We start from the raw sequence: 24743 nt of genomic DNA, 5'->3' as shown, positions 1-24743 counted from the left end.
TATTATATATATGTATATATATGTATATATATGTATATATATATGTATATGTGTATATGTATATATGTATCCCTCGCTATATCGCGCTTCGCCTTTCGCGGCTTCACTCCATCGCGGATTTTATATGTAAGCATATTTAAATTTATATCGCGGATTTTCGCTGGTTCGCGGATTTCTGAGGACAATGGGTCTTTTAATTTCTGGTACATGCTTCCTCAGTTGGTTTGCCCAGTTGATTTCATACAAGGGACGCTATTGGCAGATGGCTGAGAAGCTAGATTGCTTACTCTTCTCTCTCTCTTGCGCTCACTATCTGTGATCCTGACGTAGGGGGATTGAGCAGGGGGGCTGTTCGCACACCTAGACGATACGGACGCTCGTCTAAAAATGCTGAAAGATTATCTTCACGTTGCTATCTTTTGTGCAGCTGCTTCCTGAAACAACATGCTGCACGGTGCTTCGCATACTTAAAAGCTTGAAGGGCACGTATTGATTTTTGACTGAAAACAAACTCTGTCTCTCTCTCTCTCTCTCTCTTCCTCTCTCCCTGCTCCTGACGTAGGGGGTGTGAGCTGCCGCCTTCAACAGCTTTGTGCCGCGGTGCTTCGCATACTTAAAAGCCAAACAGCCCTATTGATTTGTTTGCTAGAGATTGTTTTCTCTATCTATGTGACATTCTGTGCTCCTGAAACGCACTCCTTTGAAGAGGAAGATATGTTTGCATTCTTTTAATTGTGAGACGGAACTGTCATCTCTGTCTTGTCGTGGAGCACAGTTTAAACTTTTGAAAAAGAGTCAAATGTTTGTTTGCAGTGTTTGAATAACGTTCCTGTCTCTCTACAACCTCCTGTGTTTCTGCGCAAATCTGTGACCCAAGCATGACAATATAAAAATAACCATATAAACATATGGTTTCTACTTCGCGGATTTTCTTATTTCGCAGGTGGCTCTGGAATGCAACCCCTGCGATGGAGGAGGGATTAATGTACTTTGAAGTGTAAAACGGATGGGTAATTCTCAATCCTTCACTTTTTTCTCTTCTCTTTCCTTCCAAGTATTTAATTAAACCAAATAGTGCACGATAAATACACACAGGTGTAAAGGGTAGCAAGCAAAATGGATAACTGCTGGTTTCTTTTGTCATTTGCATCTTATTGCTAATAAGGAGCAATTAAAAACCAAGAATGCAGCTGTTTAAGACTTAAATAAGCAATAAGGGTTCAAAATCTTAACGAGGGAGATAACTAAAATGAAGCAGAAGTGTTTCTAGAGCAATAAGTGCTTCTTATTAAGCAATTGGGTTGGAAAAAAACCTGCAGCCACTGCGGCCCTCCAGGAATGAATTTGCCCACCCCTGATTTAGTACAATTGTTTTTTTTTTTTTGTTTTATTTTAATTAAATACAGATTCCTGACAAAGTCAAAAAGCCTTGATGCAATAAACAAAATTCGGTAGTAGTTTAATGCATTTAAAAAGTAAAATGGGTCGGTGCTGACCCTAACACAAGAGGAAGTTAAAGCAAAATGTTTCTATGAAGTATTAAATCAGGGAATGAACAATTTTCCAACCCTTTGGTAGTTATTCATGTTTTTTTTGTGCTTGATTGAATGTTTAAGGCAAAACATGCAAATGAAGGAAAAATAGGTTAATGGGTTTTTATGTCAGTCTCTGAGACAAAAGTCACTATTTCAGATAGGTATGATGATTTTCAATAGGCTCAATAAATCTCAATTGTGGTGCCTCCTGAGGGCGTAAGGACTTAGAGGGTCACACTTACAGAAATGGGGTTTAATTTTTAGAGAAGAGGAAGAAAGATTGGATGGGGAAGAGACAGACATTAAACTGTACTTGATAGAAAGCCAAGATCTGGGGATAGAGTGCAAAGTACACCAGGAGCATAACAGATGAAAGGCAAACAGCCCTTGAATGACACACTTGCCTCAGATCTGTTGGGATGAGATGTTTGATGGAATGTCTTTTAAAGTTCCAGGGACAATGGTGAAGGAAAGACTGAAACACAATCCATGGTGGTTTGGGGAATGTCAATAATAAATGAATGCAGGGAACCACATTAATTTCAGTAGTTTCTAACGGATTAGAGAATAGTACTCCAGGAGTTGAGGTATAACAAATATCCAATTGTAGTGGAAATTTTAATAATAAGGTATTTTAACAAGACTTTGAAGAAGAGTATCCTGTTGATGTATGGATTTGGACCAGTTTTTATTTTTGTTTTTTTTGTTTTTTTTAATATGCAGCCTGTATCTTTAAAAGAATTAAATACAGTGCATCCGGAAAGTATTCACAACACATTACTTTTTCCACATTTTGTTATGTTACAGCCTTATTCCAAAATGGATTAAATTCATTTTTTTCCTCAGAATTCTACACACAACACCCCATAATGACAACGTGAAAAAAGTTTACTGGAGGTTTTTGCAAATTTATTAAAAATAAAAAAAAACTGAGAAATCACATGTACATAAGTATTCACAGCCTTTGCTCGATACTTTGTCGATGCACCTTTGGCAGCAATTACAGCCTCAAGTCTTTTTGAATATGATGCCACAAGCTTGGCACACTATCCTTGGCCAGTTTCACCCATTCCTCTTTGCAGCACCTCTCAAGCTCCATCAGTTTAGATGGGAAGTGTCAGTGCACAGCCGTTTTAAGATCTCTCCAGAGATGTTCAATCGGATTCAAGTCTGGACTCTGGCTGGGCCACTCAAGGACATTCACAGAGTTGTCCTGAAGCCACTCCTTTGATATCTTGGCTGTGTGCTTAGGGTCGTTGTCCTCCTGAAAGATGAACCGTCACCCCAGTCAGAGGTCAAGAGCGCTCTGGAGCAGGTTTTCATCCAGGATGTCTCTGTACATTGCTGCGGTCATCTTTCCCTTTATCCTGACTAGTCTCCCAGTCCCTGCCGCTGAAAAACATCCCCACAGCATGATGCTGCCACCACCATGCTTCACTGTAGGGATGGTATTGGCCTGGTGATGAGTGGTGCCTGGTTTCCTCCAAACGTGAGTTCAATCTTTGTCTCATCAGACCATTTTCTTTCTCATGGTCTGAGAGTCCTTCAGGTGCCTTTTGGCAAACTCCAGGCAGGCTGCCATGTGCCTTTTACTAAGGAGTGGCTTCCGTCTGGCCACTCTACCATACAGGCCTGATTGGTGGATTGCTGCAGAGATGGTTGTCCTTCTGGAAGGTTCTCCTCTCTCCACAGAGGACCTCTGGAGCTCTGACAGAGTGACCATCGGGTTCTTGGTCACCTCCCTGACTAAGGCCCTTCTCCCCTGATCGCTCAGTTTAGATGTCCGGCCAGCTCTAGGAAGAGTCCTGGTGGTTTTGAACTTCTTCCACTTATGGATGATGGAGGTCACTGTGCTCATTGGGACCTTCAAAGCAGCAGAAATGTTTCTGTAACCTTCCCCAGATTTGTGCCTCGAGACAATCCTGTCTCGGAGGTCTACAGACAATTCCTTTGACTTCATGCCTGGTTTGTGCTCTGACATGAACTGTCAACTGTGGGACCTTATATGGACAGGTGTGTGCCTTTCCAAATCATGTCCAATCAACTGAATTTACCACAGGTGGGACTCCAGTTAAGCTGCAGAAACATCTCAAGGATGATCAGGGGAAACAGGATGCACCTGAGCTCAATTTTGAGCTTCATGGCAAAGCCTGTGAATACTTATGTACATGTGCTTTCTCAATTTTTTTATTTTAATAAATTTGCAAAAACCTCAAGTAAACTTTTCACGCTGTCATTATGGGGTGTTGTGTGTAGAATTCTGAGGGAAAAAATGAATTTAATCCATTTTGGAATAAGGCTGTAACATAACAAAATGTGGAAAAAGTGATGCGCTGTGAATGCTTTCTGGATGCACTGTAAATTAAGAATAAGTGGGTGATCAATTTGGACATTGCCTAAGTAAATGAATGGGTAACTGGATTGTCATGGGAGGTGTTTTGGCAAAAGCTGCACAGTTCACATCAGTCTGTTTATTAATTTTTACAGTAAATATTGACATTGCAGCAGTTAACATTGCAAGGGCTGCTCTGTAATAAACCTTTTCCTTCTGTCTTGAGCCTTATGGAGGTAATATTAATATTTTTATCAGTACGTTACTGCATTTGTCCCCGGTTTTGCTTCTGGTATAATCATTTAGATTTTAATAGGTTTTAGATGAGAGAGAGAGAGAGAGAGATCACCCAATGCTTGAGATGTTGCCTGCGGCACTATCTGTGGATGTCATGTACAGTGAGAGAGCTGCATTGTGGAAAAAATAAGATTGAAAAGGTTTTAAAAGTGGGCCATAGAAGACAAAGCCATTTCATAATGAAGAGTGTCAGCAAGGGTTAATTTCTTAATCCAGTAATGAAAGAAACGCCTACAGCTACTGTCTATGGTTTTATGTTTGCCAGCAGTTGCTTACCTATAATTGACTCCTAAACTAGTACTGTGTAAGCAGATGGTCATAACCTATTACAGTATATATTCTCTCTCTCTGATGCCTTTATCCAAGGCATCTTATAATATCATGGATACATTTTAAGTGTTTATAGATCATTAGTTTTGGGTGCTATGCAGGCAGCAGTCTCTCATAGAAGCTTTGTTCTCTCTGCGTTTTTTTACAAACCAAAGCACTAAGTCATCTCAGCTGCCATTTGGACAACCTGTGAGTGTACGAGAAAGGTGTAAGCTCAGAAATGTGCAGGTGCATGAGCCTATGGTGTTCAGCATAATGGACTACCTGCCCAGTAGACTTCAGGGCTGGGTCTTGAATGTGGATGTGAGTAACAATGTAGCACCGTATGGAAGTCTCCCGTCTCCTTTTCAGTGCACCCTGTACACCTCTGACCATAAATATAATATCAGGTCATGTCACTTGCAGAAATTCTTTGTTGATTCTACACTAACTGGATGTACTGACAAGGAGAATGAGAAGTTAGGTGGAGACCTTTGTTTCTTGGTGCAAAGAGAATTGTCTGTAACTTAACATTAGCCAAGAAATATGGTTGTTATTTATTATAATGTTTCTTGAACCTCTGTAAAAAGCAAGGCTTCCCTTTTGGAGACAAATAAAGTATATCTGTCTGTCTGTCTAGTCAGAGGAGCGAACTAAACTGCAAAACTTGAGGGATAAAGCCTAGTGACTAAAATATTGTATCACACTGCCTCATTTGGATACTTTATGTTGGAAATTCTCTAACAAATTTTAGACTGTTCTTACTCATGTTAACTTTGATCAGTTATTATACACCATCGATTTACAGTATATATAAAAGCTATTTATACTATATACATAAAATGGACATATCTGTGTACTGTTGAAAGACGAGTAAATTACAGTGTGGTCACTATCCCGTTTGACTCACTAGATGGAGCACTGCATGGAGCACTACTTGCTTACAGTATTAAAAAATGTCTGGAGTGAGCAGAAATGAATACTTAGATTTGTTTGTTGGCTTTTAAAAACCTTTTCTGTCTTACAAGGACATAGGGATAAAGAAGAAACAAACAGTAGTTTTAAGTTTAGTCATGCTACTTAATGCTCCATTGCTTAAAAAAATTGTACTTATCACACACAAAAGTCAGCTCACCATTTCTTATTTCATGTATTTCTTTCATTGTCAGTTTGTCATCTTTTTAGATCTGTCTTGTTCAAATTCTCCTTGAATTTTTTTTTCTTTATACCATAATATGAACACCATGGACAGAGTGATAATCCATTATAGGATACACTCAATCAAACAGAGGCTCTTCATAATTGTTATATCAAAATATAATTAATTATCCAAAATATTGTATATATCAAGGTACATCTTTTCAGACAACATCTGATTCAATTACATTTATGAATGAAATAGTTCCCAAGTTAAGTTACAAATTGAACAGGAAAAAAAGATATAATAGATTTGCTCTTAAAAATAATTTATAGTTAACAGGTTACAGTTTATGAAGAGTTTTATATTGGATTACATAAACCTTTGGCAACAGGATAATTCTTAGCAATTAATCAAGCTTTCTTCCAATTAATTTTACCTTTACCTTTACCAAGCAAAACGAATTACGCTTTGGGATGAATCTAATTTAATAAAAAAACAGATAAATTTATTTGTTTATTTCAAAATATCTAGAGTGCCCATAAATAGGTCACGAAGGCTGGAGACAATTGTAAGATAATTCTCACTGGAATAGCATTTACAATTAAAATTCCAGAAAATGTACAGAGAAAGCATACTTTAATATAAATTTATGCTAATCTAAAATACCATCAATGTCAAATAAATCCAAAATAAAATTAACATTGTTATTAACACAGTCATCTAAAATTAAAGGTTTTACAAAGCATCTATTGTTCTAAATAGTCAATTTATCTGGTGACAAATTATCTGAAAAAAAGAGTTTTGATGCACTTAGTATTTCAGCATAAAATCTGACATAAGACCTGGGAGTTTCTTGCCTAAGTCACACCAAAGAAGAAAATTAATGCCCCCATACCTCTTAATGGAATATTCCACCCTGGTATGTAACATTTACACAGGATAACTAAGATATTACACATGATGTTAAAGACTCACATCAAATGTTTGTTTTTACTATATGATATCAATAATAATAATAGCAGCTCACTACTCAAAGCGCTAAATGCAGAGATGATGCAGATTTTGAACGTATTGCTTTGAGGTTGCTAAGTGGCAGCTTTTCCACTGTCTGAGTAGATCAGTGACAGAGCATTGTTACCACTGTGACAACTAGCTGTAAATGAAACGTGCAAACACACGTATGCAAATGTCTTTTACTTTGTACAGATTGATATTTGGGATTCAGCAACATGTCAATTGAGCAATTTCGTTTTCTTCAGTTTTATTCTTGAATAAAAGAATACTTGTTTTGTTATGCCTTTTGTGAAAGTGTTTCTTGAACACTTGGGCTTCAATCTTCACACATCCTATACTTCACATCGAAATTATGTTATTACTATAACATGAAAAAATGTTCCGTTCAGCCATGTGTTCAGCATTTTTTGCCCCACATTTCCTCTGTCATTCTGTATTACACAGCTTGTTGTGGACACAGAACACAAATGTATGTATTTCAAATCACGGTATTTCATTACCTATATAATTCCATACAAACGCATTGCCAGATAAACATTTGCAAAGCCAAAAGTGGGCTATTAGCACAATGATAAAGAGCTACAAGTATATGTCAGGAAAATTTAAGGAGATCAGGGACAACAAAAAAAATGTAAACTTCAGGGATTCTTTTGTTAATATTAATCATCCCTCCTTTATGAATAAATGCAGGGATGAGCTGAAGTAAGAAGCAAAACTATGCTGAGGGTTGTGAAAGCTGGAACCGAACGTTGTTAATAATGACCCAATAAAGCAGGGGTCCTCAATCACAGTCCTGGAGGGCAGCAGGTTTTGTTCTAACCCAGTTGCTTAATTAGAAAGCAATTCTTGCCAATAATTTAATTTCATGGCTTGTTAGTGCTTTAACTCTGCTTTGTCAGGTCATTCTCATATCCTAGATTTTCTTCCCCTTTCTAAGGATATCCTCCAAATGATCTGAAGGCTAAAATGGATGAGTAATTCTCAGTCCTTCACTTTTTTCTCTTCACTTTCCTTCCAAGTGTTTAATTAAACCCAATAGTGCATGATAAATACACACAGGTAGTGCTGAGCGGTATGACCAAAATTCTATATCATGGTATTTTTCAAAATTATACCAGTTACATGGTATTCAACGGTATTTTTTTCCCATGCATAAGTGGATGTTAACCACATTTTCCACTACAATTACTGCAGTAGACTGGCTAAGAATAACCTATTCCACTGTCATGAGAATTGTACATTGTACAAAAAAAAACATTTTAATGTGCACACAGGTATTAATACAGGCTTGCATGGCCCCATAAAGTGATAGTTCTCAAGGGGGTGGCACTAACGAAGAGAAGGAATCACATTGCATGACAGTTGCAATCAAAATATAAAACCTTTTTATTGAACAAAATTTGCTAACAACTTAAACTATAATTTTGACAGCATATTTTCAACCATCCAAAGAGGCATGTAGACTTCATAAAATATCCAGAGGTGCTTGTCAAAAGTTGTATTGCACTGAACCAATCTTAGAAAAGGAATAAATAGTAAATATTTTTTGTAAACCAACTACACTTTCTGTTAATGTTAACAATCTCTGTCCACTGACACGTTAAAGTGACATTTTAAACAACTTTACCATCATTATACTGCATAATATTTAAACTAATAAATAACAACAATAAAATAAATAATAGTGCAACTTCCAGTAATAATACTATTACTTCAAGGCGTCAAGCCCAGATACATTACACAGTATTCACCAAATAAAAATAAAATAAAATAAAACAAGTGCAACTTAGTGATGACATCTTTACCTACTGAACCATCATATTGCAAAATGCATTAATATGGACCTTGCTTCAAGCTAAGCTATATACATAAATAATAAAAGTGCAGCTTGCATTTATAATGCTGTTTGTGGTATAGCAGGTCTGCGGCTTAAAAAAAAATATGGCCAGTTTTTAAATCCAGTTAGCGTGTCCGTCTCCGTGGGCGCGATTGCACGACCGCGGGGAGTTGATGAGGTAATTAGAGCGAGTCGCACCTGTGGGTGTGATCGTTCTCAATTGCTTCTTTGGCTTCCTGCAGCGTGTGATTAAGGCGCTGCGCCCACTGAGACGTATATTTATGGGCTGGCAGGATAAGGGGAAGGAATAAAGAAAAGAGAGAACAGAATGAGGTTAAAGAAGGGAAAAGGCAGTCATGGGAGACGATCCAGACACCAGGAAGGGGAAGGCAGCAGGAGCTGTGGCTCCCTAAGGGAGCGCAGGCTGAGGCTCTCTAGGGGCTGGTTCGCCCCACTGACTAAGCGTCTAGAGTGGGGCGAGTAAGATGCAAGACCTCCCAATGGATCGACTGAGTGAGCTCGGATGGTCTGGTTGCGCAGTGTGGCGGCAGCCGAGACAGGGGTCAGCAGAAAGGAGTTTGTGCTGCAGAGGCTCCGCCGGCAACACCAGTGATGGGTGAGCTAGGGAGACGGAAGTGGTGGGCTGCGATCGGTTGAGGAGAGAGACTGCATTTTAACCTCTATTTTAACGGATTTATTTATTATGGATTTTGTCCCCATGTTGCACTGGTTTTATAGATTTGCTATTTGGGTACTGTTTTTTTTTTTTTTTAACACTGCACAATGGACACTTTTGGCTTTACTTTTGACTGTTTTTAATAAAAGCACTTGAGCACTTTCCACCATCCCCTGGCTTCAATGAGATTTGTGTTGCAAACATTTTTTAAAAATAAATAAAACAAGTAGTACTTGGCTTGCAGTATTATCCAGTATTACAGAAACAGTATTCACACATTTGAAAATAATAATGGAACATATCCAACCTTTTAAAACCAAAGTATCTCCAGACAACAGACGTGACTCCTTTTTTCGCCAAAAGTTCTTTTGTGTCATCATGTTCAACTTTATCGTCTGCTACAGCTTCACTTTCAGAATGTTCTCTTTCCATTTTCACCGCGCAATACCTCCAGTAATGCTTGTACTCCATTGCATGCTTGTTTAGCGGTATAGCAGTGAAAAAGGTCCCCCGTGCAAAACCTCCACTAACGCTTGTATTCCGTTGCATGCTTGTTTAGCGGTATAGCAGTGAAAATCGTGCCCCGTGCAATACCTCCACTAACGCTTGTACTCCAATGCATGCTTGTTTAGTGGTATAGCAGTGCAAAAGGTCCCTCGCGCAATAGCTGCACTAACGCATGTACTCCGTTGCATGCTTGTTTAGCGGTGTAGCAGTGCAAAAGGTCCCCCCTCCTTACACAGTTTCCTGATGTGCCGCCGTTTAGGCTATTTAAACCGGTATTGCGGTATAAGAAAAATTCATATCATAACAAAAATAAACGGTTTTCAGTATGAACCGGTATACCTCCTAGCACTACACACAGGTGTAAATGGTAACAAGCTAAATGGAGAAATGCTGGTCTCTTTTGTCATTTGCATGTTATTGCTAATTAGGAGCAATTAAAAATCAAGAATACAGCTGTTAAGACTAAAATAAGCAGTAAGAATTCAAAACCTTAACATGTGAGACAACCAAAGTGAATCAGAAGTGTCACTTGAGCAATAAGTGCTTCTTATTAAGCAACTGGGTTGGAGCAAAAACCTGCAGCCACTGCGGCCCTCCAGGACCGTGATTGAGGACCCCTGCTATAAAGCATAAAGACACTCAATCTTCACATCTTGAGTCTTTTTTTTTTTTTTGACCTGGAGTTTTATGTAACTTAAGTTTGTGTTTGTTTTCTGCTTCTTTTGATATGGTTTCATATATAATGATATAATGTTTATAAATTTAAAATATGAAAAGTTTACCCAAACATGCATTTAAAAAGCATTTAATGTATACACAAATAAAAATACCTGTAATCATTTGCTAAAATTATATTAATATTTTAGGGAGGGGTGGGGGTTAGAAAATACCACTTTTAATTGTTGTTAATAGAACTCAGTCCCTGAGTTTCAATTCTTGGCCAAGAATAAAGGGTTAGAATTCCTGGCCTGGACATATTGTGTGATATATAATCATATATTTTATGTGTCAATCATCTGCTGTAGTTAAGGATTTGCTTTAATTAATAGATTATACTGTTATACAAAATTGTTAGGCAGAAAAATATGCAAAAAACCACAGTCTTTAAATGTACAATTCAACTTCTGTACATGAATTCAACATAATCTAAAGCATTATGTACTGCTGTGTTATACAAAACGTGTTGTATCAGACTGCAGACCTCAGGTCTGAGAGGTGACAATTCTTTCATATTACTTTAACATGGCACACTTGGGTCACTTATCAAGGATTTAGGTGAAAGACACAAGTCTTTAAAGTTTGAGCAGGGAAGAAGTTGTAAAGTGGTCACTATTGGACACTGCTGAACTAACTTGGTTAAACATGAAATTAATCAAGTTTAATCCAGTGACATTTTGTGATTAATCATAACACTGGTATACAGTGATTTTGGTGCCAATGATGTCTGAACAGTTTTATATTAAGTTTATGGTGCTGATTAAGAATATGACATTGTTTTTTCCTGTTTGGCTCTAGTTTCTGAGATATGTAATAGTTAATTAATTAACACAACACGTTTGAAAAAGCATTCAGAATTGCAAGAATATTTTTATTTTAGTTACAACTAGTAAGTAAACAGTCTAACATCATACAGAAAAGAAATTAAAAATATCTAACAGTCACAGGAAAAAAGTTATGTATGATTTGATTAATTAATACAATATTAATTAGTTATTAATTGTTATTAATATCAATGCTTCAAAAAACACTGTTTATGTGATTTCCTTTTATGTGTGTCATCAGGACAATCATGTTGGATACTCCCAACAGTAGTCTGCCATCATGTGTATGTCCCATCTGCCTTGATATCTCTCCTCCATCACCTTCATATCCTGGTGGAACCTCTCGCCTTGTTCCTCGCTGAAGTACTCCAAGGTTATCTGGAAATCTGTTTAAATGTCTATGGAGATAGTTCATCTTTATGCTCATATTAACTCCCAAATTTCTGAAGTTAGCAAGCATATCTTGCACCAATTCTTCATAATTGTCTGCTTTGTGATTACCCAAGTAGTTTTTCACAACAGAGACAAAACTCTTCCAGGCCGAAGCCTCAGTGTCATTCATGCATTTGGTAAAATTGGAATCGTTTATGAACCTGAGGATCATCAAAGATTACAGTTTTTAGTTTTTCCATGCTCAGTCCAGGGAATGATCTACAAATGTACTTTTAGCAATTACCCATTTTATCCAAAGCCCTAACAAATTGCTTCATTAATCCTAACTTAATATGAAGTGGTGGGAGAATGATTTTGTTCTTGTCCACCAGCGGCTTGTTGATGATATTCGCAGCACCAACCATCATTTCTTCCCTTGTAGGCCATGACACTTTTGTCCAATGATCTTGCTTTGCCCTGCTATCCCAGAGGCACATGAAGCATGGGTATTTTGTATATCCAGATTTCTGTCCAAGCAAGAAGTTCATCATCTTCAGATCAACACAACAAATTGACCACTGATGTTCATGATAACGGATTTTCTGTAATACGATTTTTACATTTCCATATTCTTCTTTAAGTTTTGTTGAGTGAGCAATGGGAAGAGACGTGTAACGGTTACTATTGTGCAAGAGAACACATTTCAAGCTTATAATCGAGCTGTCTATAAAAAGCCACCAGTCTTCTGGTCGATATTCTGTTAGTCCCATTTGAAGTACAATTCCTGGGATATCATTGCAGTATACAAGTTCTTCCTCTTGGTTGAAATATGGGAGAAGCCTCTCTTCTCTTGTCCGATAGGCTGACATTTTAACTTCCGCCTTTATAAGATTTTGTTCATTAAGTCTGGACGCTAAAAGTTCAGATGCTTGCTTGGACAGATGTAAGTCTCGAATCAGGTCATTGAGTTCTTCTTGGCTTAATGGTTGAGGCGTCGAAGAGCTTCCCTCAAATTCATTTCCACTGCAACTACCTGCCATACACTCCAATCCCGGCCTCTCTTCAGAGTGTGACAGTGTGATTGTAGAGAGTTTAATTTATGATTGTAAATGTTGTGTATGAGAAATGCACATTTTTAGGATGTAAGGATCTCTTTGTAAACAACGTTTGCAGTTCTGCCCGCGGGCTGTAAAATTACCAAGCTGTCTGCTGAGCTTACTCTTGAGCATATATCGTACAGTTAGCCATGTGAGAAGCAATCTTGTGTCAAGTCAATGACAACCTTTTTTAGAGTCTGGCCCTGTGACTTATTTATTGTCATAGCGAAGTAGACCCTTACTGGAAATTGGAGGCGTTTGAATTGGAATGGGAGGTCAGAGGGTATGAGAGGGATGCGAGGAATAAATACAGTCACCCCTGAGCTAGTTCCAGTGAAGACAGTTGCCTCAATGAGGTTCTTGTGCAGAGATTTGATCTGAAGCCTGGTGCCGTTACAAAGTTTTGTCAGAGTTGAAACATTCATAAACATCAAAGTGTCCTCTATCCAAATCACTACCCATGAATCTAAGATGTTTAACAGGCATTCCTGGTTGTCCAAAGGTTATAAAATATTTCCCCATTTCTATACACTTGAAATCGACAACAAAACAATTCCGCGGCATCTATCAGTTCACATGCAGAACCATAGGTTGAGAGCTTAAGCATTTCACTGCTATAGTGGTCCTGTATAGTATAATTGCCTCCTGTACCATCATCAGTCCACACCTTGAACCTGTCCCAGTCATTCAGTACATAAGACACAATGTCTCTGCAGATATCAAGGCTGAGACTGATATGGCCATGGAATAAGTAAGAGAGAGAATGGAAGAGGCAGGCACAATCTTGGGGCATGGAAACCACTGGGTACGGGTCGGGGAAATTGTGATCGATGGTTATCACCGGAATAGACATGTTATTCAGGGTAAACTTGCACCAGTTGAGAAAGTAAGTACGAAGGAAGGTGAGAAGCGGTGGAGTGGGGAATGAAAAGCAGAAGTCCGCACCAGGAAGACGTACGTGAGCAATTAAGGAAGCCACTTAATGATAGCCTTGAAGTGGTGGAGTAAAAGAAAAGGCAACAATCAAGAGGAGGGAGACGTGAGGAAGTAAGGGAACCCAACAATGTTAGCCTTGAAGTGGTGGAGTAAATGAAAAGGAGTCACCAGCAGGAAGATGTGAAGCAAGGCCAACAATAACAGGCTTGAAGCGGTGGAGTAAATGAAAAGTCAGGAGTCACCAGCAGGAAGACATGAATAAAGGCGAACAGTAACAGGCTTGAAGCAGTGTTGTAAAAAAGAATGGAGCAGTGAGCTCGACGAACAGCTGAGAAAAGTAAGGAAACGAGTGAGGAGGCACATGAGCACAGGATATTGTTAATGTGTATAGGCAGGGAGCCGTGCGGATAAAGGAAGGGGGACCGGGGCGGCCCTTGTGCGTCTCTGCCGTGAAATAAATCGTCTGTTAATGGAAATAAGGAATGAAAGCACCAAAAGGAGAGGTCAGTTCCGAAAGTTACTTATGGTATAATGGTGAGAACCGCCAAAAAGAAGACGTTATTTTCGAAAGTTCGTTATGGGGCACAGCACGCGGTATTTTCGAAAGTTCGTTACGGGGCATGGCACACGGTATTTTCGAAAGTTCGTTACGGGGCACGATGCAAAATGAAACATACTTAATGTTTGTAAGTACAGTGTAAAGGATGAGCATGGGAAATTTGGGCTTCCAATATATGTATATTGGAAGTCGCAGAAATAGTGAGGAGGGTTTCCCATATCTATATATACAGTTTAAGGGGTACACCCGTTTCCCCCCCCCCTTAGGTGTTGCAATAGGATGTGAAACATACCTAACTTTTGTAAGTATACTGCAAGGAATGAGCATGTGAAATTTCAGCTTCCCACCCATATGGAAAGTGGGAGAATTAGTGATGAGTCAGTGAGGGCTTTGCCTTTTATATGTATAGATGGGTTTTACTTAGTCATGTGTGCATCCTAAGGCTTCACTTATACTCATGATTTTAAGTGGACAAGATTTGAAAAAGGATGTGTGCCAGTGGCTAAAGTGTACTATGTCTGGGTCCTCTACTTGAAGTCAAGCTGGATTTAGCTGATGTGAATTATTGTGCTCCTCGTTGCAGTATGTATTCATATTTTATAGGGGGTGCTTTTACTGTGCACAATTTGTCTACAAGGAAAAATAGTTTTTATGGCTTCTTATGCAATTTGTTCACCAGATTATTTGCATTTTATCTGAAAGTTTCTTTTGCGCACTCAAGTTTCCTGTGTTATTTATTACAGAAATACCGCTACCAAGATGAAGACACGTCACCAAAGGAACACAACTCCCCACAGCTCACCCATGAAGTGAAGGGGCCAGAGCTGGTCCATGTCTCTGAAAAGAACCTTTCACAGATAGAGAATGTGCATGGTTTGGTTTCACATTCACACATCTCCCCAATGAAGGTAAGAAATGCAAGGCATGTGCTTTAATATATGCACTTTTAATATATTATTTTGGTCATTTAGTGCTTAATAACTAAGCTAGCATGTTTTTGGCTTGTTTCTGATAAGCTGGACATGATCGTTGATTGCTTGGTGACTGCAGAAATTTTATTTTAAGATAATTTCACACTGGCACGGTAACCAGAGTTGTAACTAACCCCTTTTCCAGTCCGGGTACGTGACCAGTATTTGTTCAGTTTTGTACCAAATGTAATGTGAAAAGGTCAGCACTTACAGAAGTTATAGAAAGACGCTATTCAAGTTTATAAAAATACAAGATCACAGTTTACAATTACAAATTATGTTTTCAACATGTACAGTATTTTACTTAAGGTGTTAGATCCTTGTAATTCCAGTAATTGATCAATTAGAAATGGAAAGTGGAAATGTAAAAAAAAAAAATACAGTCTTGGATTGGCACTGTAGCCACTGTAAAAACCTCAAACTATTCCATTCAAACTAGTTTGGTGCTGAGGTGTCACCTGTTGAATGGCCGTGCTCGGGTCCTAATTTGGTATTCTAAAGTGGTTCGCCCGTGGTGGATGCAGCAATGTGCTGTATCAGTGCTCCCAAACACGCTCACTCTCTCTCTCTCTCTCCAGCTGTATTAATTTTGTGCATCAAGTCAAATTGTGTTTGTCACATACAATTATACGCAGTATATAGCATTGTAGTGAAAATCATATAAGTACAAGAAGAAAATAGATATTAAAAATTCATGCATAAAAAATTCTGGTCTTGAGTAAGAGACCTGCTGCTGCCAATCACAGACTTGTAGGTGGAAATAAGATCTTCAGAAATGTTCTTTTGTTTCTTCAGGGTTTCATTAAAATACATTTATATTCGAGTAGAGCAGGTCTAGCTTGTTGTGTCCACAAATGAAACATGCTAATTAATGTTTGTTTGTTTCAATGTCTCCCTAGTTAAATCACCAGCATTCTAGGAGGAGAGCGATTCATTAATTAGAATGTTAGTACAAAGTGAATAATGCCTGTTCCAGAGTTAATAAACATTTATCAGAATTATGTAACTTACTTACTTACCTAGGCAGTAACATGTATTAATTCAGTCACCATTTCAATGACTAAATAACATATTTTAGCTATAATTGTAATGTGCTTGCTTTTAACCATCACTCATTTACTCATTTCCAGACCCAATCTTACCTTTTCCACTCTTGTCTGATCCTATGAAATGAAACCCATCCAGCTTTAAAATTGTATCTGAAATAAGAAGTTCTTCACAATAAGCAAATGCCACAGCACCTGAATTTGTCATGAGATTTTAAAGTTCACCCAGCTTACATAAAATTGATTGAATATTTTACATTTATGGAGACAGACCAGTTCAGAGTTCTTTCCACATTACGTTTTATCCTTCCTCATCATCTTGTCTCTTTCCATCTTTGGATGAGCTTCTCCAGCTATAAAGTAGAACAGGTGGTGATGATTGCAGTGCTACCTGCTGAGTATGAAAACATTCAGTATATTCCACAATATAATCTGATATTATAAAGTAGGTAGCCTTGAGATCCTTCTTATCCTCTGCTATCACTCTGTAACAGCTTTCACGCCCGCAGATTGTCCAGTAGTCGGTTGAGATGGACTGACTTCTTAGGTCTGTGCCTGAGACGACCGCAGCATTGTTCACCCTTTATCTGGTGCACCAGGTTTCAGGGTCAAAAGTCTTAGCAGTAAGGCTCGGCATCCCTTTCCACAGCCACACTTGATCCCAAGGTTTTTCCTGGCTATTTTGGAGAGAGAATCCTACCAGTGAGCCCTAGGCTTCCCTAAAGTCTCCTCCCAGCTCAATATGCCCAGAAATCCTCTGCAGGAAGGTGACCAGGAAGCACCTGAACCACTTCAGTTGGTTCCTTTGAATGTGGAGGTTGAGCGGCTCTACTTTGAGCCTCTCCTGGATTCTACTCTTCTCACCATATCTCAATGGGAGAGCCCAGCCACCCTGCAGAAAAGGTTATTAGGGCTTCTTGTACTTGCGATCTTGTCCTTTCAGTCCTTAACCATACTTGATGACCATAGGTCAGGGTTGGGACATGGATTGACAGGTCAATAGATAATCTCCTTCTTCATTGCAAAGGATCGGGATAGTGACTTCATAACTGTGCTTGCCACCCTGATCCATCTGTCAATCTCACCATCCATTTTCCCCTCACTCATGAACATGACCCCTAGATACTTAAACTCTTCCACTCGTGGCAGTACCTCACCTCGTATACTCAGATATGGGGCTGGATATTTGAGGAATAAACTACAAGACAATGGTTATATTTTTATATTATGTACGTTAAAGAACCATCAACAACAAATCAAATTACTAAAATATTGAACAATTATTATTAAAGTAAAGTTGAATAAATTGGACTCTTAAGCTGCTTGAATAAAAGGTAAAGTACCACTTATGGTTAATGGAAGTAGCCCAAAAGTTGATAGAAATCTACGTTTTGTACCTGATACTTGTATGTAAAATTTGGTTGACCTAAGTGAAAGCGTACTCAACTTATCATGTTTACATACACACACACGCAGACAGAATCACAGACATAATTCCAGAAATGGTATTTTCGGACTCAGGGAAGTCTAAAACGTTGAGATTCATAAAAATCTTGAAATGGAATCTTTGGATGATTACAATACTTTCGCTATACTTTGTATACAACAAAGTAAAAATGGAGGCCACTTACCTGGTCTGCCACTTAAGGGGCACTGCTCCAGACAACCAAGCAACATTGAAAAGGTATGTCAGCCATGACAGCCTACATTGCCCTGAGCCTTCAGCATTTTTGGACTATTTTATCAATCTCAAGGCCTTGCAAGTGTGTACTGTAGTTGCTTAACTCTCTGTGACCCATCTCAGGGAAATTTGTATTACTTCCTCCACAGAGTATGTGTTGGTCAGGTTTAGAAACTCCTCAATGTGTTCCTTCCACTGACAGACTACATTCTCAGTCCGGGTCAGCATTTTTCCACATTTGCTAAGAACAGCCAGGGTGATGACCTGCCTTTCCCTTCTAAGCTGCCTGATGGTCTAGCCAAACCTCTTTGAGCTTGATTGATGGTCACTTTCCATGATCTCTCTGAAAACCCCGCCCACCAACAGTTCACTAAGCAGCCGACCATGGCACACAAGACAGATACCATGGGATACGAACGACAGAGCCACGCCCGCCAACTCTAACCCTCCTCCCGAGTCCACCCTCGCTCTCGAGGCATGCACACTGTCTGCTCATGTGCCAGCACACAACACCTCACCAAACACCGCCTCAGTTGCTTTCGTCTCTGCTACAGTCCACATGCACCTCTGAGCCACGTTGATTTTTCATTGTTCTTTTCGGTTCCAGCTGCTTTTCTATATATAATCCACCAAGTCGCCCTACCATGGGATATGCACGCACGCAAGACAGAGCCCCATCCGCCAACTCTAACCCTCCTCCCACGTCCATTACCTTCACACTGTTTTCCTTTTATTTCTGATCCCATTCAACAACTATATGGCGACATCGACTTCTCAACTGTGACTCTGGAACAACTCAGTACGCGAGCTATATTAAGCGTCACCAACGAAGACTCACTACACCTTAATGAACAAGTACTGAAACTTATCCCTACCGACGAAGTAACTTTCACCAGCGTTGACTCCATCGTCACAGATGATCCCACAGATCAAGTTTCATTCCCCGAAGAATTTCTTAACAGTCTTACTCCCACTGGCATGCCTCTGCATAAACTCAAAATTAAAATAGGTTCAATCGTCATACTTCTCAGAAACCTCATTCCAGCAAGAAGTCTCTGTGATGGCACTAGACTGACTGTTACCAGCGTTCACCGCAATGTACTGGAGTGTAAAACTATCGCAGCTCCTACCTCACAAACTGTCCTTATTCCCCGGATATTCCTGACCCCATCAGATTCAAATTTGCCTTTTACTTTTACACGCAGACAATTTCCTGTTAGATTGGCCTTTGCAATGACAATTAATAAGGCACAGGGACAAACTTTCAAAACGATGTGCCTGTATCTGCCAAAACCAGTTTTCAGTCACGGACAATTTTGTGTTGCTCTCTCCAGAGTTCCATCTTTTCATTCACTCACAGTTGTATCCTCAAACCCACCCCATCTGGACAACTGTGTCGTGCAGGAAGTGTTCGCCCATCAATAAATAATTATGCGGCGTAGCGGGTTGGCTAGTTGTATATTATTCTGCCTTAGTCTACCAATCTCTAAACCTGTTCTACAAATAATGGTACAAAGTTTCACCAGTATTAAAAATCTTGTATTGTGGGCTGACCAGACCTGAGAAAGAGACTGACAAACACTCTCAGCAACATGCTTTTGAGGAGAATGTTGTGGGGGTCAGAAAGCGCGCACTTGTCTGAGATGTTTACATGCTTTAATTAGCAATCATTCAGCCTTGATCAGAGGTTTGGAAGTGACAGAGGGGCTGAGACATCGGAGCCAATGTGAATTTTGAAAGGATCTAATTTAGAAAGATGATAGTGAAGTCATGGCAGGAGCACCATGAGACCGAGGAATGGTATTGCACCACCGCTGAGTGAGGAGGTTAATTTACCAAAGTTGTGCGTCCTTTTAAGTCCAACTTTTTTTTTTTGGTTCCCTCTTTACCATTCCTGCTTTTGTATAAATACATTGATGTGCAATTACTTTTATGTAAAAACTGGCGAACATTTTCAGTCCCTTACATGTTTGTTTTTGCATAGCATATTTAAAAAAAAAAACTTGAAAATTGCAGTTGATTATTTTAGTACTGTTAACCTCGCCAAGGTGGTGCATATAAGAAGAAAGTGTTGTGTTACACCTTTCAAAATTGTGTGCATTAACATGTTGACTTTGATAGCCATTATATCCTGTATACAGTGCCCTCTGTAATGTTTGGGACAAATACACATTTTTCCTTGATTTAGCCTTCTGCTCCACAGTTTAAAATTACAAATCAAATATTCAAATTTGATTAAAGTATAAGTTGCAGATTTTAATTTAAGGGTATTTGCAATCATTTCTGTCACAATGTGGAAATTACAACGTTTTGTATACATAGTCCCCCTGTTTCAGGACTCCATAATGTTTAGGACAAAAGCAATAGTAATTATATTAAAGCAGTCATATTTAGTACTTTGTTGCATATCTCCTGCATGCTGTGACTGCTTGAAGTCTGGGATTGGTACACATCACCAGGTGCTGAGTATTCAATTAAAAAATATTAATCACATGTTAAAAATTTTTAGTTGAAATTAACTATATATTAATCAAAATTGTATGCAATTTTCCTTCAAGCATATTTATATTTCTCTTAAGCAGAAGTAACTTGGTGATTACTTCCTAATATAAAAGTGTTAAGAACCATTTTCCTAGGCATATTAAATTATTCTAGTTAGTTTATTAGTAGTTTTGTGTAACAGAAATATTTGAATAAATGGTGAAACACTAAACAGCTAAAAGATTTTTTCTCCTGGTTTTTTTTTCTTCTTTTTTTTTTATTTTCAGACGCATCACGATGTAAATTAATCTTGCACTTTGGTTCTCTCAATAATGTTGTCTTTAAAAAATGAGATAAATAAGACATTGATTTTCTGACTGTTTATTTAGCCAGTTGTTTAAGCACACCAGGTTATTTAAACTGATCAGTTCAAGGGATCTTTTTTTTTTTTTTTTAAATCAACCCCACATACAAAAACCAAACATTCATAAGAGGCAGGCAAAGGCTGCTAAATATTTTCTTTCTAATTTAGCTAGGGCAAAATATTTGTCCTCTTGTAGTTTCCAACACTTTAGTTGATTTGTTGCTCAAGTCTATTGCTTAACAAATGTTTTCACAGAGGAGAAGCGAGGCATCAGCGGTGAAGGTCATTGAAACAATTTGTTTCTAAGGGGTGCTGCCAGCTACAAAGACTAGCCTGCTTATCCAGTGCAGGGTCGCTGGGCCTATCCTGGCTATCATTGGGAGCAAGGCAGTGAAAACACCTTGACAGGGTGCCAACATGTCACAGGGTGAATGCACATGCACATATATAACATACAAGGTGCCTGTTCAACAACTGCATTTCACTTAATTTGCATGACATTGCATTGCCAGAAAAAACCTTTTTTTTATGGAAATGCACACAGTTTAACATCCTAATGTTTAATGAAATCAAGGCATAGAACAAATGGACAATGGCAAAATAAAAAATAAGTCAAGGAATCATTAAGTGTCCAAAATTTTATTCAGATTTTCAGATTCATCAAAGTAGCTATCTTTTGCTGATTATAACAGCCAAACAGTGGCAACTCTTTTGATTCAGAATGTCAGTTAAACTGTGCAACTTACCAACTCTGTCTCCTGTAAAAGAACCCCAGACCATCACACTTCTTATCCGTGTTTGACAGCTGGTGTCGTACACGGAGGAACCATCTTCTCACAAACTCGACAGCGTACAAACACCATGTGTGATGAACTAAAGATTTAAATTTTTGATTCATCAGCCCATAAGACTTTGTTCCAGTCTGCAGTAGTCCACACCCAGTATTTTGAGGCCTTATTTTCTCTTTTAAGGATAAGCACAATGCAGCACAAAGTCTCCTCTTCACAGTAGAAACTGAGACTTTCTTTTTTCGACCACTGTTAAGCTGTGTTTGAAGGTATTTTGCTGCAAGGTGCCTACCATGCAAGCTGGTGACCCTCACAATCTGTCTTCTGATTGGGTTGTGACTTTGGGTCTGCCAGATCCCTTCCTATCAGAGTTTCTTTCAGCTTCCAATTGTCTTTGAATTGTGTAGGACATCATACTCACACTTAAATTATTTTTTTTACAGTTTCTCTAAATGAAAGGCCTGCATTTCTAATGGTAATGATACTCAGGCTCATTTCATTTGTTAATTGCCATTTTCTTTCCATTATCACTGAAATATTGTCCAAGCAGTACTTCAGAGGGTGTAGTAACACAGTCTATTCAACTCCACTTCAAGACAGACAGATGGTTTTTAAGTAATCAACAGAAGTTGGGACACCTGTGCAAATTGTTTGCTTCATCTTGTAAGACTTAATTTACTTTAATTTCTGCAGAACATCTATAGTTTGTAACCTATTGCTTGTTCCCTGAAGAAGCCTATTTGTAATATTCTGAAATATAATTTTTTCAGTTTTTGCCAACCTCTCGTATTATACTGCATACCTTTTCACTATTTTGGTCATTCATTGCATTTGAACTGATTTAGTTTGAAGAAAGACTGAAAAAAAACCTGATTTTTACCAGTGTTGAGTGTGAGAGTACAAGAGTCTGTAATGTCAAAACTTAAAATGATACCTGATAATCATTGTATCACAGTATACAGGTCAGTTATTAAAAAGAGTCTGACCATTCTCTTGCCTATTTTGAGAGCGAATGAGTGAGGGAGAGAAGAACATTATTCTGGCAACTACAGGTAAAATTCCGTTACAACGAATATCATTACAACAAAGTATTTTTATGGTCCCAACAGTTTCCCCATATGACACAAGTCTATAGAAATCTCGTTACTACGAAGTACATTCAGCAAAGTGTCCTTGAAATGCCTGAATGAATCACCCACAGAGCAGTTAGTTCTGTGGTCGCAGCTCAGTTGTGCACAACGATCCTCGAACACAAACATTGTAAAAAATTTTTCTTTCTTCAAACTTTCCTCATACTGTTTTTTTGCTGTGTTTTGTTTTCTGTGGTTTTCAGTGATACCTTTTGCTTATTGCTCATCAACATTTGAAAAACATCCATTGGAATTTAACTCATTGTCAACCTCCTATAGAAATGGCAGACACGAAAAAACGATAACGGTTCATATTAGAAAAAAAAAAAAGCTTAATTTTTGCAGCTCTCGATTGCGGCAAAAAGAAAAATGACGTTGCCAGTGAATTTGGAATTTCACCATCGACACTGTCAACTTTCTTGAAAGACCGAACAAAAAAAGGAAGAAAAATCTCGGGTTGCAAATGTATACAAACTACTGAATTTGGAGACGTCGAAAAAGCTGATTCAGTGATGGTTGTTCAAGAAACATTCCTATTACTGCACCACTCATTCAAGAAAAGGTGAGGTTTCTAAACTCTCTTGGGACCTCCCCCAAGTGGACAACACGCCATGTCCCGAAATGTGATCACCGCGGCTGTGGAAGACTATTTATCTGTTGGCTGGGCAACAGCAGGCTCACAGCTCTGCTGCGGCTCGGCACTGAAGCAAACAGAAAAGATCTCTATGGGTGATGCAAGAAACATTATAAATACAGGGAACAGGATTACTTGGCCACAACCCTGCCTGACTGCTGTGTCTGTGTATAGGAGAGTGGCAGATCACGCTACAATAAATAACCGAGCTGTTCCTGTTTCAAGCTGATTTTGCTAAAAGTACTGATACTCAGCCTCGTGTTTTGGGGTGCAAGGCAGGGACTTATAGCGCAACCCCAATCTTTTAGGATTTGCTTCTGTGGCGCCTCACTGCACCTCTGTGAGCCTGCGGTTGCCCTGCCCCGGCAACAGACAAACAATCTCACACAGAAGTGGCAATTGTGCTTCGGGACACATTTCGGTGTGTCGTTCTCATTGGGTGGGGGGATCCCAAAAGAGGTCAGAAACTTCACAATATGAAGAAGAAGAAAAGGATGATTCGGCTTCTGATTGATAACTGTGCTGCACACAACATGCTTCCACATTTAGATAATGTTCGTGTTGAGTTCCTCCCACTTAATTGCACAGCAGACATCTTTCGCATCCTGAAAGTGTAATATCACAAGGAAATGCTGAGAAAAATTCTCATCAGCATCACTTGTAAACAGGAATTAAAATTAACGTGAAAGAAGCTATTGAAATGATTGCAAACGCCTGGACGTAAATTAAAGAAAACACTATAGTGACAAATGCAGAATCTCATTACTACGAAATTTTCATTACAATGAAATATTTTTTAGGTCCCTGGCAGTTTGTTGTAACGAAATTTTACCTGTAGTTATTTTTACCATATCTGATAACACTGTTTCGTACCTTGGAGATCAGTGAATGGCAGCTTTCAAATTTTCCCAAAGCACTTGTTACACCACACATAAGAGGCATCAGAGTTTATCATTTAAGCAAAGTCATCTTCTTTGTATGGTTCACGATCACTGTAACTGGAATCTGCTATTTAATGCAGTCACAGGCCATTTCTTTAGAACTGCCATTAACATGACAAATCATTTTCTCCATCCCTTATGCTGTCCGTCCTGCTTCTGCAAACACTGTAGAGACTAGTAAACTTGGGGAAGGCAGTGTTCGTGCATCTAAAAGTGGATACGTGTTCTTAGGGATAATGATAATAAGGTTAAAGAGGACATGATTGGCCAGTGTAGAGGCAAGAATTCCATAGTGTAGTGATAGGGGAAAAGAACCTTTTTGTACCAAACGCAGTTTCTACTACTCCCTATGAATAAAGTGCAGCCAAATCACTCTGATTTAATTATATAACATTTAGGTGGTGCATTAAAAATTTTTAATCAGCAGCCCTTACATACAGTATAATGTTCAGTTTGCATTATCCTTTTTTCAAATTCAGAAACTGTAATTGAATACATTGCATCTTTTGCCCCCTGAATTCATGTATATTTGTTGCCTATGCGCTCAACTAGCA

General features: G+C 38.7%; 1 protein-coding gene across 15 annotated transcripts in view; it reads left to right on the top strand.

Annotated features, from left to right (window-relative positions):
• Window positions 1–24743, top strand: part of dlg1a (discs large MAGUK scaffold protein 1a) — a 525807-nt gene that overhangs the window by 154516 nt on the left and 346548 nt on the right. For all 15 annotated transcript variants that reach the window (XM_051923937.1, XM_051923931.1, XM_051923927.1 and 12 more), the window contains one exon: window positions 14897–15061. In XM_051923937.1, coding sequence (XP_051779897.1) covers window positions 14897–15061 — 165 coding nt within the window. The remainder of the gene's footprint in view (window positions 1–14896; window positions 15062–24743) is intronic.

This window comes from Erpetoichthys calabaricus, chromosome 2 (assembly GCF_900747795.2).
Source record: "Erpetoichthys calabaricus chromosome 2, fErpCal1.3, whole genome shotgun sequence".
Classification (NCBI taxonomy): domain Eukaryota; kingdom Metazoa; phylum Chordata; class Cladistia; order Polypteriformes; family Polypteridae; genus Erpetoichthys; species Erpetoichthys calabaricus.
This window is presented reverse-complemented; position numbering and strand designations above follow the sequence as displayed.